The sequence below is a fragment of the Syngnathus typhle genome, linkage group LG7, assembly GCF_033458585.1.
Source record: "Syngnathus typhle isolate RoL2023-S1 ecotype Sweden linkage group LG7, RoL_Styp_1.0, whole genome shotgun sequence".
NCBI lineage: Eukaryota > Metazoa > Chordata > Actinopteri > Syngnathiformes > Syngnathidae > Syngnathus > Syngnathus typhle.
In genome coordinates, this window is record NC_083744.1 from 3,515,121 (window position 1) to 3,533,349 (window position 18,229).

The following is an 18,229-nucleotide window of genomic DNA, read 5'->3' on the forward strand; positions in this document are numbered from 1 at the left end:
GGTGGGCAAACTTTTTGACTCGCGGGCCGAACTGGGTTCTAAATTTGGACCGGAGGGCCGGACCAGCAGCAGATGGACGTAGGCGTTGTGTGAAGTCATATAAGCGACCTGTAAAGGTCATTGCATAAAAGATCTTGGCCTTTAGTAGGTAGTAAAGCATGGATATTCCAAACAAGTTTTTTGAAAACAAATGCATTTATTAACAGCATTAAAAAAAAATAATTCACTAAAAAACTGCTATCAGTGATTCTCATAAAATACGACACTGTTATTATGAATAACAATCTCCATCACTTCAATGCCTGCAGGTCAGATTAATGAAAGATGTTTATCTCATGAGATCACATCAAACGGCAAACATTCTGACCAAATATATCATCTTGAAGAATCGGTGAAAGCATACATCCAAATAAAGTAATCAAAACAGCAACACGGTGAGGGGTATCTGAAAATCAGAGCAGAGTTTTAACTCGCAAACACCTGGTAACAGAGGTGAGGAAACGGGAAACACTTGCTTAAAGTAAGCCTTAAGAACTTTACAGGTTAAGATTAGTCGCAAATAGGTGGTGCATCAATGTCCTTGAGCATCCTGCATTGTTTGAAAATGAGAATGGTCGCTAGTTTCAATCCCTGCTATGTGTACAAATCATATTCAAAATGCATTTTTTTACAATAAACTTGAGAGCCTCCCGTTCATTTTCAGTGGGAACAGTGTTGTTGGTCTCCCTTTTTTGCTAGTGCGTCATAGTCTGGAGTAAAATTTGTTGTGGCAATTCTTAGGCGAGATCCGAGGTGTTGGTCCGTTTACCTTGATCTGTGACGGGTTGATGTTGATGTGGCTGAACGTCACGTCGCGTACGTCGAGCCAAATTGGCCACTCTTTTTTAAACACTCGGCACTCACTTCTTTTTTTCGGGCCACTCATTTTAATGGAAGGATTCCAGGGGAAGGTTTGTGGGTGGCTTTAGCGCAAAACTGCATCTGAAAGCTCAGCGCGCGAATTATAAGAATGCTGTCGTCAAAGCCCACGCTCTAAATTCGGGACTGATACGAATAGAGCGAGAGTGCGCCAAGTCCGTACTACTGAGTACGTACACGCACTTGTGAGTGTGCACCGAGCTTTCTGACACGGCTTCCGGTAGTAAATGCGCAGGCGAGCGCTTCGCCATCTACTGGGAAAACGCAGTCATTGCAGGCAAAATGACAAAAAAAAAGTTTAATAATACAATTTGTTCAGGGTTGGCGGGCTGGATTAAACTGTCCCGTGGGCCGGATGTGGCCCGCGGGCCGTAGTTTGCCCACCCCTGCTCTAGTCCCTACATTAAGAGCCAAATCGACTGCCTTTAACTTAAAAGTGGAATCATATGTATTTCTTTTGCCCCCTATAATGAAGGTTTGTGTATAAAAGCTTCCTTTCTTCAGTAATGTCCATCTTGATCTTGTTCTGTCTCTTCTTATTGTGAATTATACGGCACTATTTGGATGGACATGTGATCAACACACCACTCTTCTTCCCAGTGACCATGTCACATATCCCCCCGCCCAGCAAAGTCGTGCTGCACAACTGCAGTCCACAGCCTTTTTATGAGTGTAGGAAAGTGATCAAGTCATCACAAAAATCACGAAAAAATCCATAGACACGCCGCACCGGACTACCAGCCACAGGGTTCAAAACTTGAGCAAAAAGTAGCGGCTTATAGTCCGGAAATTACCGTAGTTACATTAATTACTCAGCGCTTTTCATTGTCACTTTTATGTTTAAAAAATGAAATGACATGTTTTTTTTCCCCAGTATCTTGCCACAAACTCCTGTTTTTAGCACCACTAGCCACGATTCAAAACAACACCGTCAGCAATGTGGGTAGGCTACACGAGGGTTGCTGTATCAAACACTGCAGGAATGTTTAAAATCAAATGCAGATACCCTCTACATCTCTCGGATGAAATTCAATTCAGGCAGGCTGGACCACAAGCTGGGCCATTCAGGTGTTGATTCTGGCCTTCACGTGGCCTGCGGGCTGCTACTTGAATAGCAATGTCCTAAAGCCTCTGTATGTTGTGAAGCTGTCATGGTTGACATGTCTCTACAACAATGTGGGGACAGTGCCTCTGGATTGGCAGTCCAGGGTGGTGGTCCCTCTTTTTAAGAAAGTGAGGGTGTATTCCACCAGCACAGGAATTACTCTCTTCACCCTCCCGGGTAAGGTCTATTCAAGGGTGCTGAGGAGGAGGGTCTCAGATTCAGGAGAAGCAGGATGGTTTTTGTCAGGGTTTTCAAACTATCTTGATCGTATGATTATGTTGGAATGTATGTAACCAGTAATAAATAACCTCGCTAGATTAGTTTTATGCTTATGTTGGTGTGTAACCAGTAATAAATAACCTAGCTTGTCCCATCCTACACAATGTCGTAAAACATCCCCTGCTATGTTTTGACTAGAGGTCAAGGGCTTTCTCTCCATCCAGTCCACTCTCACCCCCACCTTTAGTTTAGTTTATTGTTTAGCACATATTATTATATCAATAACTGTGCAAGGAGGGAGACGAAGCCTCGGGCTTGTAAAGAGCTCCACTCCTTCTAACCCCCAATTCCAACCCTTAATGCTGAGTGCCAAGCAGGGAGGCAATGGGTCCCATTTTTACAGTCTTTGGTATGACCCGGCCGGGGTTTGAACCCACAACCTTCCAGTCTCAGGGCGGACACTCTAACCACTAGGCCACTGAGCCTTGTTTCTCTTAATAAAAATGCTCTTGCGGGAGGCGAGAGTCAGACGTCATTCGATCATTGCTGTACGCACAGTGACGAATGGACTCTCCGCCTGCAGGTGCCCAAAATGACTTAATTGTCTCCCTTGTGGTTCTTGCAAAATAAGTTAGAGTGAGCACCACTCTAACAGTATTTTTCCTGGCCATAGAACAATGGACCAGCTCTACACCCTCGACAGGGCCCTCAAGTGTGTATGGGCGTTTGCCCAACCAGTCAACATGTGTTTTGTGGACCTAGAGAAGGCATTCGTCCGTGTACCCTGACGGATCTTGCCAGGGGTTCCAAATCGGATGCCCTAATACGGTCTGTTCCATTCCTGTACCACCTGTGGCATAGTTTGATCCGCATTGGTGGCAGTAAGTAAGATTTGTTTCCATTGAGGGTTGGCTGCTCCTTGTCACAAATTATGTTCACAACATTTCTGGACCGAATTTCTCGGTGAAGATGAGGCGTTGAGGTTGTCTGGGTTGTGGTATCAGTATTACACATCAGATTTTCACAGATAATATGGTACCATTGACTTCTTCAAGCACCAATCTTCAATTTTCAATGGAATGGATCGCAACAGAGTGTTAAGCAGTTGGGATGAAAATAAGCACCTCCAAATCTGAAACCACGCTGCTCAGTCGGAAATGGGTGGAATGCCCTCTACGGGTCAGGGATGAGATCCTGTCCCATATGGAGGAGTTAAAATATCTTGAGGTTATTTTGTGAGTGGAAGATCGCGCAGCAGATCTGCAGTAATGCGAACCCTGTATCAATCCGAGGTGATGAGGAAGGAGCTGAGCCAGAAGGTGAATATCTTGATTTACAGGTCAATCTAAATGACCAAAAGAAGTGTGCTAAGAGATTTAATATCAATTTAATGTCAAGAGACACTACCAGATGAAATATGCAAACTTTGACAAGGTGGCTAGAAGAAAGATTGTGAAAAATCAAAGCTACTGGAAGCTGAATGTAGGCGCCCACACATTTTTGCCTCACCAATTATGGCCCTCTTAGCAATATGTTTGCACGAGAACAATGCCGGGACAAAACCTTTCTGTGGTCTCTCGTTCCTTGAGTGTTTATGCATGAATAATTTGTCTCAGTGTGAAGTGAAGATTGCAGACTTTGTTGAGTGTTGTGACAGTTAACATTTTATGTTTTATGTATACGCACTCGCCACTGTTGAAATTGTTGAATGTAGATAACACATTGGAACATACCACATTGGAACATAATGCTCATAGCCACCCATGCCATCCTCAGAATAAAAGCAAATCTGTACCTTTAAGGCGCATACTATGACTACATGGTTGTCACGTTTTGCCAGATGTCCCGCTGATATGTACAATGAGTCTATTAAGAAAATCCAAAACTTTTGAAATGTTACCTCAGCAGTTCTATTGTGTACTGTTTCAGTGAATTAAAAATATCAATGTTAAAATTTTTATTTAAGCTTATTCCAAATACTTTGGAATAACCTAAGTTTTACCTGATCCAGCAAAAACTTGGATGACGTTGAGGTATGCTTCAGCCCTCCCGGCATGTTGAATGTTGTTTTTGAGTAGGTTTAGAGTCAGTAGCACAGCTCCAGCCTCCTCAGCTTTTTTACCTATATGACAGTCTGAAAAATACACATATGTAATGGATTTAAAAGTAAGCAGTTTTTGTGTTGCAAAAACTGCTGAACCTTTACATCACAAATGGGAATACATTTGGAGATTTTTTTGTTTATTGTAGCCCAGTTTTGAAGGACTCATTGGAGAGCCGCAAATTGGGATTCGTGCGTAATATTCACCTTCATCCATCCATCCATCCATCCATCCATCCATCCATCCATCCATCCATCCATCCATCCATCCATCCATCCATCCATCCATCCATCCATCCATCCATCCATCCATCTTCTTCCGCTTATCCGGGGTCGGGTCGCGGGGGCAGCAGCTTCAGGAGGGACTCCCAGACTTCCCTCTCCCCAGCCACTTCATCTAGCTCATCCCGGGGGATCCCAAGGCGTTCCCAGGCCAGCTGAGAGACATAGTCTCTCCAGCGGGTCCTGGGTCGTCCCCGGGGTCTCCTACCGGTGGGACATGCCCGGAACACCTCCCCAGGGAGGCGTCCAGGAGGCATCCTGATGAGATGCCCGAGCCACCTCATCTGGCTCCTCTCAACGTGGAGGAGCAGCGACTCTACTCCGAGTCTCTCCCGGATGACCGAACTTCTCACCCTATCTCTAAGGGAGAGCCCGGACATCCTGCGGAGAAAACTCATTTCGGCCGCTTGTATCCGGGATCTCGTTCTTTCGGTCACGACCCATAGCTCGTGACCATAGGTGAGGGTAGGAGCGTAAATCGACCGGTAAATTGAGAGCTTTGCCTTTTGGCTCAGCTCTCTCTTTATCACGACGGACCGGTACAAAGTCCGCATTACTGCCGACGCTGCACCGATCCGCCTGTCGATCCCGCGCTCCATCCTCCCGTCACTCGTGAACAAGACCCCAAGATACTTAAACTCCTCCACTTGGGGCAGGATCTCATCCCCGATCCGGAGAGGGCATTCCACCCTTTTCCGATCGAGGACCATGGACTCGGATTTGGAGGTGCTGACCCTCATCCCGACCGCTTCACACTCGGCTGCGAACCGCTCCAGTGAGAGCTGGAGATCACGGCCTGAAGAAGCCAACAGCACCACGTCGTCTGCAAAAAGCAGAGACGCGATGCTGAGGTCCCCAAACCGGACACCCTCAACGCCTCGGCTGCGCCTAGAAATTCTGTCCATAAAAACTATGAACAGAATCGGTGATAAAGGGCAGCCTTGGCGGAGTCCAACCCTCACTGGGAACGAATCCGACTTACTGCCGGAAATGGGGACAATGATACAGGGACCGAACCACCTTTATCAGTTGGCTCAGCACCCTGTACTCCTAAAGCACCCTCCACAGAACTTCCTGATGGACACGGTCAAATGCCTTCTCCAAGTCCACAAAACCATGTGGACTGGTTGAGCGAACTCCCATGCACCCTCGAGGATCCTGCTGAGGGTGAAGAGCTGGTCCACTGTTCCACGGCCAGGACGAAAGCCACACTGTTCCTCCTGAATCCGAGGTTCGACCTCCCGACGGACCCTCCTCTCCAGCACCCCTGAATAGACCTTACCAGGGAGGCTGAGGAGTGTAATTCCCCTGTAATTGGAACACACCCTCCGGTCCCCCTTCTTAAAGAGGGGAACCACCACCCCAGTCTGCCAATCCACTGTCCCCGATGTCCACGCGATGTTGTAGAGACGTGTCAGCCATGACAGCCCCACAACATCCAGAGCCCTTAAGAAATCCGGGCGGATCTCATCCACCCCCGGGGCCCTGCCACCGAGGAGTTTTTTAACTACCTTGGTGACTTCGACCCCAGAGATTGGAGAGTCCGCCAGAGTCCCCAGGCCCCGCTTCCACAATGGAAGGCGTGTCGGTGGAATTGAGGAGGTCTTCGAAGTATTCTCCCCACCGACACACGACGTCCCGAGTCGAGGTCAGCAGCACGCCATCTCTACTGTAAACAGTGTTGACGTTGCACTGCTTCCCCCTCCTGAGACGCCGGATGGTGGACCAGAATTTCCTCGAAGCCGTCCGGAAGTCATTCTCCATGGCCTCGCCAAACTCCTCCGATGTCCGGGTTTTTGCCTCAGCAACCGCCGAAGCCGCGTTCCGCTTGGCCATCTGGTACCTGTCAGCTGCCTCCGGAGTCCCACACGCCAAAACGGCCCGATAGGACTCCTTCTTCAGCTTGACGGCATCCCTTACCGCCGGTGTCCACCAGCGGGTTCGGGGATTGCCGCCACGACAGGCACCAATGACCTTACGGCCACAGCTCCGGTCGGCCGCCTCAACAATGGAGGCGCGGAACAAGGTCCACTCGGACTCAATGTCCCCCGCCTCCCCCGGGACGTGTGAATAGCTCTGCCGGAGGTGGGAGTTGAAGCTCTTCCTGACAGGGGATTCCACCAGACGTTCCCAGCAGACCCTCACAGAGCGTTTGGGTCTGCCAGGTCGGACCGGCATCTTCCCCCACCATCGGAGCCAACCCACCACCAGGTGGTGATCAGTTGACAGCTCCGCCCCTCTCTTCGCCCGAGTGTCCAAAACATGCGGCCGCAAATCCGATGACACGACTACAAAGTCGATCATCGAACTGCGGCCTAGGGTGTCCTGGTGCCAAGTGCACACATGGACACCCTTATGTTTGAACATGGCGTTCATTATAGAAAATCCGTGTCGAGCACAGAAGTCCAACAATAGAACACCGCTCGGGTTCACATCGGGGGGGCCGTTCCTCCCAATCACGCCATTCCAGGTCTCACTGTCGTTGGCCATGTGAGCATTGAAGTCACCCAGTAGAACGATGGAGTCCCCAGAAGGAGCGCTCTCCAGCACTTCCTCCAGGGACTCCAAGAAGGGTGGGTACTCTGAGCTGCCGTTTGGTGCATAGACACAAACAACAGTCAGGACCCGTCCCCCCACCCGGAGGCGGAGGGAGGCTACCCTCTCGTTCACCGGGGTGAACCCCAATGTGCAGGCGCCCAGCCGGGGGGCAATAAGTATACCCACACCTGCTCGACGCCTCTCACCGTGGGCAACTCCAGAGTGGAAGAGAGTCCAGCCCCTCTCGAGAGGGCTTGAACCGGAACCCAAACTGTGCGTGGAGGCAAGTCCGACTATATCTAGTCGAAACTTTTCTGCCTCGCACACCGGCTCGGGCTCCTTTCCAGCCAGAGGTGACATTCCATGTCCCAAGAGCCAGCTTCTGCAGCCGGGGATCAGACCGCCAAGGTCCCTGCCTTTGGCCGCCGCCCAGCTCGCACTGCACCTGACCCCTTTGGCCCCTCCTACAGGTGGTGAGTCCGTGGGAAGGGGGACCCACATTTTATTTTTGGGCTGTGCCCCATGGGCGAAGGCCCGGCCACCAGACGCTCGCCTTCGAGCCCCGCCTCCAGGCCTGGCTCCAGAGGGGGGCCCCGGTGACCCGCGTCCGGGCGAGGGAAATCTGTTTCCATATATATTCATCATCATAAGGGGCTTTTTGAGCCGTGCTTTGTCTGGCCCCTCACCTAGGACCCGTTTGCCATGGGTGACCCTACCAGGAGCATGAAGCCCCAGACAACATGGCTCCTAGGATCATAGGGCCACGCAAACCCCTCCACCACGATAAGGTGACGACTCATGGTAATATTCACCTGTCGTCGTGAATCCATATTTCAAGTGAGTGGTCTGGAATTGTCTGTGAAATGCACCTTTCTTTCTTTTTTTTGGCATAGGTTTTTGTCTTGAATTCTAACTGGGTCTTATTTTTTCATTGCAAAGAACTTTCCAAATACATCTATTTACTAATTTTGCTAGCTTGTAAATTAGATATTAGTGTCACACGTCAGTAATAGACAAATGTAACAGAGAATCTGCTCACTTTTCAAAATAAGATATCTTTCATCCTCGCCTAATATAGTGTAAGCCTAATAAATAAGTTACACGACCAAAAACACTTGAGTCAAACCTCAGTTTTCAAAAACTGTAACAGAGAATATGCTCACTTTTCAAACTAAAATATCTTTCACCCTCGTCTCGTAAATAAAACAACAGCTCAGAGTACCCACCCTTCTTGGGGTCCCTGAAGAAAGTGCTGGAGAGCGCTCCTTCTGGGGACTCCATTGTTCTACTGGGTGACTTCAATGCTCACGTGGGCAATGACAGTAAGACTTGGAAGGGCGTGATTGGGAGGAACAGCCCCCCCGATGTGAACCCGAGCGGTGTTCTATTATTGGACTTCTGTGGTCGACACGGATTTTCTATAATGAACACCATGTTCAAACATAAGGGTGTCCATGTGTGCATTTGGCACAAGGACACCCTAGGCTGCAATTCGATGATCGACTTTGTAGTCGTGTCATCGGATTTGCGGCTGCACGTTTTGGACACTCGGGCGAAAAGAGGGGTGGAGCTGTAAACTGATCACCACCTGGTGGTGGGTTGGCTCTGATGGTGGAGGAAGATGCCGGTTCGACCTGGCAGACCCAAACGCTCTGTGATGGCCAGCTGGGAACGTCTGGCAGAATCCCCTGTCAGGAAGAGCTTCAACTCCCACCTCCGGCAGAGCTTTTTCCACGTCCCGGGGGAGGCGAGGGACATTGAGTACGAGTGGACCATGTTCCGCACCTCCATTGTTGAGGCGGCCGACCGGAGCTGTGGCCGTAAGGTCGTTGGTGCCTGTCGTGGCGGCAATCCCCAAACTCGCTGGTGGACACCGGCGGTAAGGGATGCCGTCAAGCTGAAGAAGGAGTACTATCGGGCCGTTTTGGCCTGCGGGACTCCGGAGGCAGCTGACCGGTACCGGATGGCCAAGCGGAACGCGGCTTCGGCGGTTGCTGAGGCAAAAACCCGGGCGTGGGAGGAGTTTGGCGATGCCATGGAGAATAACATCCGGACGGGTTCGAGGAAATTCTGGTCCACCATCCGGCGTCTCAGGAGGGGGAAGCAGTGCAACGTCAACACTGTTTACAGTGGGGATGGTGTGCGGCTGACCTCGACTCAGGACGTCGTGGGTCGGTGGGGAGAATACTTTGAAGATCTCCTCAATTTCACCTACACGCCTTTTTGCTATATTTGACATTTTTCACATGTCCTGTGTTGTTAGTCACCTAAATGTTGAACAGAGGGTGTGATTTACCGAAGTCAAATTCCTTGTTTGGCACGCTTAAACATGGCGAATAAAAACTCTTGAATCTTGAATCTTCCATTGTGGCAGCAGGGCCTGGAGACTCTGTGGGGGACTCCAATCTCTGGGGTCGAAGTCACTGAGGTAGTTAAAAAACTCCTTGGTGGCAAGGCCCTGGGGATGGATGAGATCCGCCTGGAGTTCTTAAAGGCTCTGGATGTTGTGAGGCTGTCATGGCTGACACGCCTCTACAACATTGCGTGGACATCGGGGACAGTGCCTCTGGATTGGCAGACTGGCCTGGTGGTTACCCTCTTTAAGAAGGTTCCAATTACAGGGGAATCACACTCCTCAGCCTCCCGGGTAAGCTCTATTCAGGGGTGCTGGAGAGGAGGGTCCGTTAGGAGGTCGAACCTCGGATTCAGGAGGAGCAGTGTGGCTTTCGTCCTGGCCGTGGAACAGTGGACCAGCTCTACACCCTCGGCAGGATCCTCAAGGGTGCATGGGAGTTCGCCCAACCAGTCCACATGTGTTTTGTGGACTTGGAGAAGTAGTTCGACCGTGTCCCTCGGGTGGTTCTGTGGAGAGTACTTCGGGAGTACGGGGTGCCGAGCCAACTGATAAGGGCGGTTCGGTCCCTGTATAACCGATGCCAGAGTTTGGTCCGCATTTCCGGCAGTAAGTCGGATTCGTTCTCAGTGAGGGTTGGACTCCGCCAAGGCTGCCCTTTGTCACCGATTCTGTTCATAGTTTTTATAGACAGAATTTCTAGGCGCAGCCGAGGCGTTGAGGGTGTCCGGTTTGGGCACCTCAGCATCGCGTCTCTGCTTTTTGCAGACGACGTGGTGCTGTTGGCTTCTTCAGGCCGTGATCTCCAGCTCTCACTGGAGTGGTTTGCAGCCGAGTATGAAGCGGTCGGGATGGGGGTCAGCACCTCCAAATCCGAGTCCATGGTCCTTGGTCGGAAAAGGGTGGAATGCCCTCTCCGGATCGGGGATGAGACCCTGCCCCAAGTGGAGGAGTTTAAGTATCTTGGGGTCTTGTTCACGAGTGAGGGGAGGATGGAGCGCGGGATCGACAGGCGGATCGGTGCAGCGTCGGCAGTAATGCGGACTTTGTACCGGTCCGTCGTGGTAAAGAGAGAGCTGAGCCAAAAGAAAAGCTCTCAATTTACCGGTCGATTTACGCTCCTACCCTCACCTATGGTCACGAGCTATGGGTCTGCTGCCCCCGCGACCCGACCGGGTAAGCGGAAGAAGATGGATGGATGGATGGATTTGGGTTTTAAAAAAACATGCAAAAACTTTAACATGCTTTTAATCAGGTTTTTAGAAGCCCGATAAGAAAATAAGCTGAGTTACGTCTTTTCAAACCCAAATATTGTGTCTTGTAAAATCCTTTGATCGTGTTGCTTCATGTATAGTCAGGCAAAATAGTGGTGCATATTGAATCTATGTATACACCTGCGAGGGTCATTCCTGGCCATTGGTGAATTTTCTCTTCATATATAGTATAGTATGTACATAGTATAAATGTTAATATTTTATCCATCCATCTTCTTCCGCATATCCTGGGTCGGGTCGGAGGGGCAGCAGCTTTAGTAGGGAAGCCCAGACTTCCCTCTCCCCAGCCACTTCGTCCAGCTCATCCTGGGGGATCCCAAGGCGTTTCCCAGCCCAGCCGAGAAACATAGTCTCTCCAGCGTGTCCTGGGTCGTCCCCCGGGTCTCCTGCCAGTGGGACATGTCCGGAACACCTCCTTGGGAAGGCATCCAGAAGGCATCCTGATGAGATGCCCGAGCCACCTCACCTGGCTCCTCTCAACGTAGAGGAGCAGCAGCTCAACTCCGAGTCCCTCCCAGATTACCGAGCTTCTTACCCTATCTCTAAGGAAGAGCCCGAACACCCTGCGGAGGAAGCTCATTTCGTCCGCTTGTATCCGGAATCTTGTCCTTTCTGTCACGACCCATCGCTCTTGACCATAGATGTGGGCAGCAACGTAGATCGACCAATAAACTGAGAGCCTTGCCTTTTGGCTCAGCTCTCTCTTCACTACGATGGACCGGTACAGAGTCCGCATTACAGCAGACGCTAGACCGATCCACCTGTCGATCTCACGCTCCATCCTGCCCTCGCTCATGAACAAGACCCCAAGATACTTGAACCCCTCCACTTGGGGCAGGATCTCATCCCCTATCCGAAGAGGGCATTCCACCCTTTTCCGACTGAGGACCATGGTCTCTGATTTGGAGGTGCTAACTTTCATCCCGACTGCTTCATACTCGGCTGCGAACCGCTCCAATGAGAGGTGGAGATGACCGCTTGAAGAAGTCAACAGCACCACATCATCTGGAAAGAGCAGAGATGCAATGCCGAGGTCACCAAACTGGACACCTTCAACGCCTTGGCTGCGCCTAGGAATTCTGTCCATAAAAGTTCTGAACAGAATCGGTTCAGGGGTTGCTGCCATGACCACCTTACGGCCACAGCTCCGGTCGGTTCTCTCCACAATGAAGGCACGGAACATGGTCAACTCGGACTCAATGTCCCCCGCCTCCTCCTGTGCATGGGAAAAGCTCTACCCGAGGTGAGAGTTGAAGCTCTTTCTGACAGGGCGTTCTGCCGTTTGTTGCATAGACACAAATAACAGTCAGGACGTCCCCCCCACCCGAAGGCGGAGGGATGGTACCCTCTCGTTCACTGGGGTGAACCCCAATATATATATATAAAAAAATTCCCCTCTCACCCTCCGCGGGTGGTCTCCCACTCCAAGCTCGGGTCCTCTACCAGAGGCCTGGGAGCTTGAGGGTTCTGCGCAGTATTTTGGCTGTTCCTAGCACTGCACTCTTCTGGACTGAGATGTCTGATGTTGTTCCTGGAATCTGCTGTAGCCACTCCTCCAGTTTGGGGGTCACTGCCCCAAGTGCCCCAATGACCACGGGCACCACCGAGGCCTTCACTTTCCAGGCCTTCTCAAGCTCTTCTTTGAGGCCCTGGTATTTCTCTAGCTTCTCAAGTTCTTTTTTCCTGATGTTGCCATCGCTTGGTATTGCTACATCCACTATCACAGCCTTCTTCTGTTGTTTATCCACCACCACAATGTCCGGTTGGTTCGCCATCACCTTCTTGTCAGTCTGGATCTGGAAGTCCCACAGGATCTTGGCTCGCCCATTCTCTGTCACCTTAGGGGGTGCTTCCCACTTTGAACTTGGGGCTTCCAGTCCATACTCTGCACAGATGTTCCTGTACACTATGCCAGCCACTTGGTTATGACGTTCCATGTATGCTTTCCCTGCTAGCATCTTACACCCTGCTGTTATGTGCTGGACTGTCTCAGGGGCCTCTTTGCACAGCCTGCACCTTGGGTCTTGTCTGGTGTGGTAGATCTTGACCTCTATTGCTCTGGTGTTCAGAGCCTGTTCCTGTGCAGCCATGATGAGTGCCTCTGTGCTGTCCTTCAGTCCAGCTTTTTCCAGCCATTGGTAGGATTTCTTGATGTCAGCCACTTCACTTATCTGTCGATGGTACATCCCATGTAGGGGTTTGTCCTCCCATGATGGTGTCTCTAGCCACTCCTCCTCTGTTTGCCATTGTCTGAGACATTCACTGAGCACGACATCCGTTCGGGCCTTTTCCTTGATGTACTCATGGATCTTGGCTGTTTCATCCCGAACAGTGGCTCTCACACTCAGTAGTCCTCGGCCTCCTTCTTTGCGGCTAGTGTACAGTCTCAGGGTGCTGGACTTAGGGTGGAACCCTCCGTGCATGGTTAGGAGCTTCCGTGTCTTGACATCTGTGGTCTGAGTCTCTTCCTTTGGCCATCTTATTATTCCTGCAGGGTATCTGATGACTGGCAGGGCGTAGCTGTTTATTGCCCGGATCTTGTTCTTGCCATTTAGCTGACTTCTGAGGACTTGCCTTACTCGTTGTAGGTATTTGGCTGTGGCTCCTCTCCTTGTGGCTTCATCGAGGTTGCCATTTGCTTGTTGGATACCAAGGTACTTGTAGCTGTCCTCAATGTCTGTTATTGTTCCTTCTGGGAGTGAGACCCCATCTGTATGGACTACCTTCCCTCTCTTTGTCACCATGCGACCGCACTTCTCTAGTCCGAATGACATTCTGTGCTGTAGATCCTGGTTGTGTGGATCAGTGAATCGATGTCTCGCTCGCTCTTGGCATACAACTTTATGTCATCCATAGGAGGTGACTGATGGTGGCCCCATTTTTGAGTCGGTATCCGTAGCCAGTCTTGTTGATTATTTGGCTGAGGGGGTTCAGACCTATGCAGAACAGCAGTGGGGACAGAGCATCTCCTTGGTATATGCCACATTTGATGGAGACTTGTGCAATTGGCTTGTAATTGGCCTCAAGGGTTGTTTTCCACAGTCCCATCGAGTTTGCAATGAAGGCTCTCAGGTTCCTGTTGATGTTGTACAGTTCCAAGCATTCAGTGATCCATGAGTGTGGCATGGAGTCGTAGGCTTTCTTGTAATCAATCCAGGCAGTGCACAGGTTGGTGTGTCGAGTCTTGCAGTCTCGGGCGACTGTTCCGTCAACCAGCAGCTGGTGTTTGGCTCCTCTGGTATTACTGCCTATGCCTTTCTGTGTTGTGCTCATGTATTGAGCCATGTGCACACTTATCTTAGCCGCTATGATGCCTGACATGATCTTCCATGTTGTAGGGAGACAGGTTATTGGCCGATAGTTGGATGGGACTGTACCCTTCGTGGGATCCTTCAGGATCAGGATTGTGCGTCCTTCAGTTAACCATTCGGGGTGAGTTCCAACTTTTAGTAGCTGGTTCATTTGTTCTGCTAGGCGCTCATGGAGTGCAGTGAGCTTCTTAATCCAGTAGGCATGGATCATATCTGGCCCGGGTGCTGTCCAGTTCTTCATACCTGAGACTCTCTCTTGGATGTCTGTCACAGTGATGGTAACTGGGTTCTGCTCAGGGTGGTTGCTGTGGTCTTCTCTTAGAGAGACTAGCCATTGTGCCTCCCTGTTGTGTGATGTGTTCTTCTCCCATATGTCCTTCCAGTATTGCACAGTCTCCAGTCTTGGTGGGTCTGCTCTGCTGTTGTTACCCTGCCATTGAGAGTACACTTTTCCTGGTTGGGTTGTGAAGAGCCTGTTTATTCGCCTGGCTTCACTTTCTCTTGTGTATCTCTTTAGGCGGCTGGACAGGGCTAGGAGCCTCTGTTTGGCAGTCTCCAGTGCTTCAGGTACGTTCATCTGGCTGTACTTCTTGGGTGCTGGTTTCTTCATTGCACCTTTCTGGATCTCCGATAGTTGGCTCACGTCTCTCCGCACTGTCTTGATCTTAGCCTCCAACCTTGTTTTCCATGGTGGGTTTTGTATCTCATGCTTGATATTGTTCTTGTAACCAAGCATCTCCAGGATCACTGTTGCTGAAGTGTATATCAACTCATTGGTTTCAGTGATGGTGGTTGTAGGGATTGCTCTCAGTGCTGCATTCAGATTTTCAACCAGATCTTCTGGTGGTGCTTCTCTTAGCCTTTGTAGTTGGCGTCGGGGTTGGCCGCTGTTCATTCGAGTCATGATCTTATTTTTCAGGTCAGTTGCTGACTTGTTCAGGCTTGCATATTCTCTTGGAGCTGTGTACCCAATTACTTGGGCAGTTGATGTTGACTCCTCTCTGACCTGGTATTCGGGTTCCTGTGTGACTTGGCATCTGTGTTGTACCTCGTCAATCTCAAGTTGTGATATCAATTGCCGTTTCTGGATATTGGAGCACTGAGTTACTAGTTGTTTAGCGGTTAGTGTTGAGTGTGGATATCGCCCTTGCCATTCCTCCCACATTCGCTTCATGTACCCTCTCTGTCTTGGTTCACTGGAGTAGTAGCACTCCAACAGTGTTAGGTTCTCACATCTCGCCCATTTCCGCCTTGTTCCAGTAGCCCACTTTACATCTAGGCGTTCTGGTTCCCCAACGCCTGACGCAGACCTTGTTTGTCCGGGCGACGTCTGAGCCGGCATCTCATTTGATTCGTTATCTCTCATCATGTTTATGAGGTAGGCGATATCGTCAAGGGTCTTGCCCACAGACCCACACTGGATGATGGTATGGCTCCGCCCTGACCTGGTCTCGAACCCGGGTCCCGCTGGTTGATAGTCTGGCGACTATCCTACTGAGCTATCCAGCCGACATAACTGATTCCCGAGCGCGGCACCGCTGCTGCTCACTGCTCCCCTCTCCCCCTCGGGATGGATTAAAATCACACGGGGATGGGTTAAATGCAGAGGACAAATTTCACCACACCCAGGTGTGTGTGTGACGATCATTGGGACTTTAATCTTTAATCTTTAATATAACCCCAATGACCAGCTCAGTAGCCTAGTTGTAGAGTGTCCACCCTGAGACTGGAAGGTTGTGGATTCAAACCCCGGCCGGGTCATACCAAAGACTATAAAAATGGGAACCATTGACTCAGCATTAAGGGTTGGAATTGGGGGGTTAGATCACCAAATGATTCCCGAGCGCGGCACCGCTGCTACTCACTGCTCTCCTCTCCCCCAGGGGATGGATCAAAATCACATGTGGATGGGTTAAATGCAGAGGACAAATTTCACCACACCCACATGTGTGTGTGACGACGATCATTGGGACTTTTAACTTTAATATGAAGGCGCCCAGCCGGGGGGCAATGAGTATAGCCACACCTGCTCGACGCCTCTCACCGTGGGCAACTCCAGAGTGGAAGAGAGTCCAGACCCTCCAAGAGGACGTGCTCCAGAACCCAAGCTTTGTGGAGGCAACTCCGACTATGTCTAGTCGGAACTTTTATGCCTCGCACGCCAGCTTGGGCTCCTTTCCTGCCAGGGAGGTGACATTCCCAAGAGCCAGCTTCTGTACCCGGGGATCGGACCGCCAAAGTCTCCGCCTTTGGACGCCGCCCAGCTCTCTTTGCACCCGACTCCTTTGGCCCCTCCCACAGGTGGTGGGCCCATGGGAAGGGGGACCCACGTTGCATTTTAGGGCTGTGCCTGGCCGGGCCCCATAAGTGAAGGCCCGGCCACCAGACTCTTGCCTTCGAGCCCCAACTCCAGGCCTGGCTCAAGAGGGGGGGCCTGGTGACCCGCGTCTAGACAAGGGAAAACCGAGTCCATTTGTATTACTCATCATAAGGGGTTTTGTGAGCCGTGCTTTGTCTGGCCCATCACCTAGGACTTTTTTAAAGCCCCAGACAACTTGGCTCCAAGGATCATTATGACACGAAAACCCCTCCACCGCGATAAGGTGATGACTCACAGGGGTTAATATTTTTAATAACATTTTATTTAAAATAAATTAAATTATTATTATTAATTATTATCATACTTTATGATGAAAAGAGGTTAGGGCGGCTCGGTGGTGCACCGGGTAGCACGTCCGCCTCACAGTTAGGAGGGTGCGGCTTTGATTCCACCTTAGGCCCTCCATGCGTGGAGTTTGTATGTTCTCCCCGTGTCCGCGTGGGTTTTCTCCAGGCACTCCAGTTTCCTCCCACATCCTAAAAACATGCTTGGTAGGCCAATTGAGCACTCCAAATTGCCCCTAGGTGTGAGTGCGAGTGCGGATGGTTGTTCGTCTCTGTGTGCCCTGTGATCGGCTGGCAACCAGTTCAGGGTGTCCCCCGCCTATGACGGCTGGGATAGGCTCTAGCACGCCCGCGACCCCCGTGGGGACAAAGCGGTACAGAAAATGGATGGATGGATGGAAAAGAGGTTAATATTTTATTTAAAATAAATTAAATGACTGATAAAAAGTGTTTTTTATAGATTGAAGTCTTCTTTGTAGGGCTATGCAAGCAATATCTCCTTAATCTCTTTTAATTACTTTTTTGGAACATACACAGCCTTTTTTTTTTACAATCTTGTTGGAATAATTGGATAGTGAAGGACAGGTCAGATTTATGAAAGGTTTTATGAGGCGAAATCATATCAAACGGCAAACATTCTGACCAAATACATAATATTGAAGAATCGATGAAAGCATACATCCAAATGACGTAATCAAAACGGCAACACGGTGAGGGGAATCTGAAAATCCGAGCAGAGCTTTAACGCACAAACACCTGGTGACAGAGGTGATGAAACGGGAAACACTTCTTTAATGTCGGCCTTTAGAACTTCCATCCATCCATTTTCTGAACCGCTTAGTCCCCACGGGGGTCGCGGGCGTGCTGGAGCCTATCCCAGCCGTCATCGGGCAGTAGGCGGGGGACACCGTGAAGCGGTTGCCAGCCAATCGCAGGGCACACAGAGACAAACAAGCATTTGCACTCGCACTCATACCTAGGGACAATTTGGAGTCTTCAATCGGCCTACCAAGCATGTTTTTGGGATGTGGGCGGAAACCGGAGTGCCCGGAGAAAACCCACACGGGCCCGGGGAGGACATGCAAACTCCACACAGGGAGGGCCGGAGGTGGAATCGAACCCGCACCCTCCTAACTGTGAGGCGGACGTGCTACCCAGTGCGCCACCGAGCCTCCTTTAGAACTTTAAAAGTTAAAATTAGTCGCAAATAGGTGGTGCATCATGTCCTTGAGCAACCTTCATTGTTTGAAAATGAGAATGGTCGCTAGCTTCAATCCCTGCTATTTGTACAAATTATTTTCAAAATGCTTTTTTTTTTTTACAACAAACTTGGGAAACTTCCCTTCATTTTCAGTGGGAACAGTGTTGTTAGTCTCCCTTTTTATGCGAGTGTATCATAGTCTGGAGTAAAATTTGTTGTGGTAATTCTTAGGATAGAGCCAAGGTGTTGGTCCGTTAACCTAA

At 50.2% G+C, this 18,229-nt stretch overlaps 1 protein-coding gene across 18 annotated transcripts in view; it reads right to left on the bottom strand.

Annotated features, from left to right (window-relative positions):
* LOC133156864 (cytosolic carboxypeptidase 4) overlaps positions 1 to 18,229 on the bottom strand; it is an 83,888-nt gene that overhangs the window by 58,665 nt on the left and 6,994 nt on the right. For 16 of the 18 annotated variants that reach the window (XM_061282924.1, XM_061282919.1, XM_061282920.1 and 13 more), the window contains one exon: positions 4,245 to 4,376. In XM_061282924.1, coding sequence (XP_061138908.1) covers positions 4,245 to 4,376 — 132 coding nt within the window. Of the gene's footprint in view, positions 1 to 4,244; positions 4,377 to 18,229 lie in introns of those variants that run through there. The other 2 variants (XM_061282925.1, XM_061282929.1) reach the window with 1 other exon arrangement.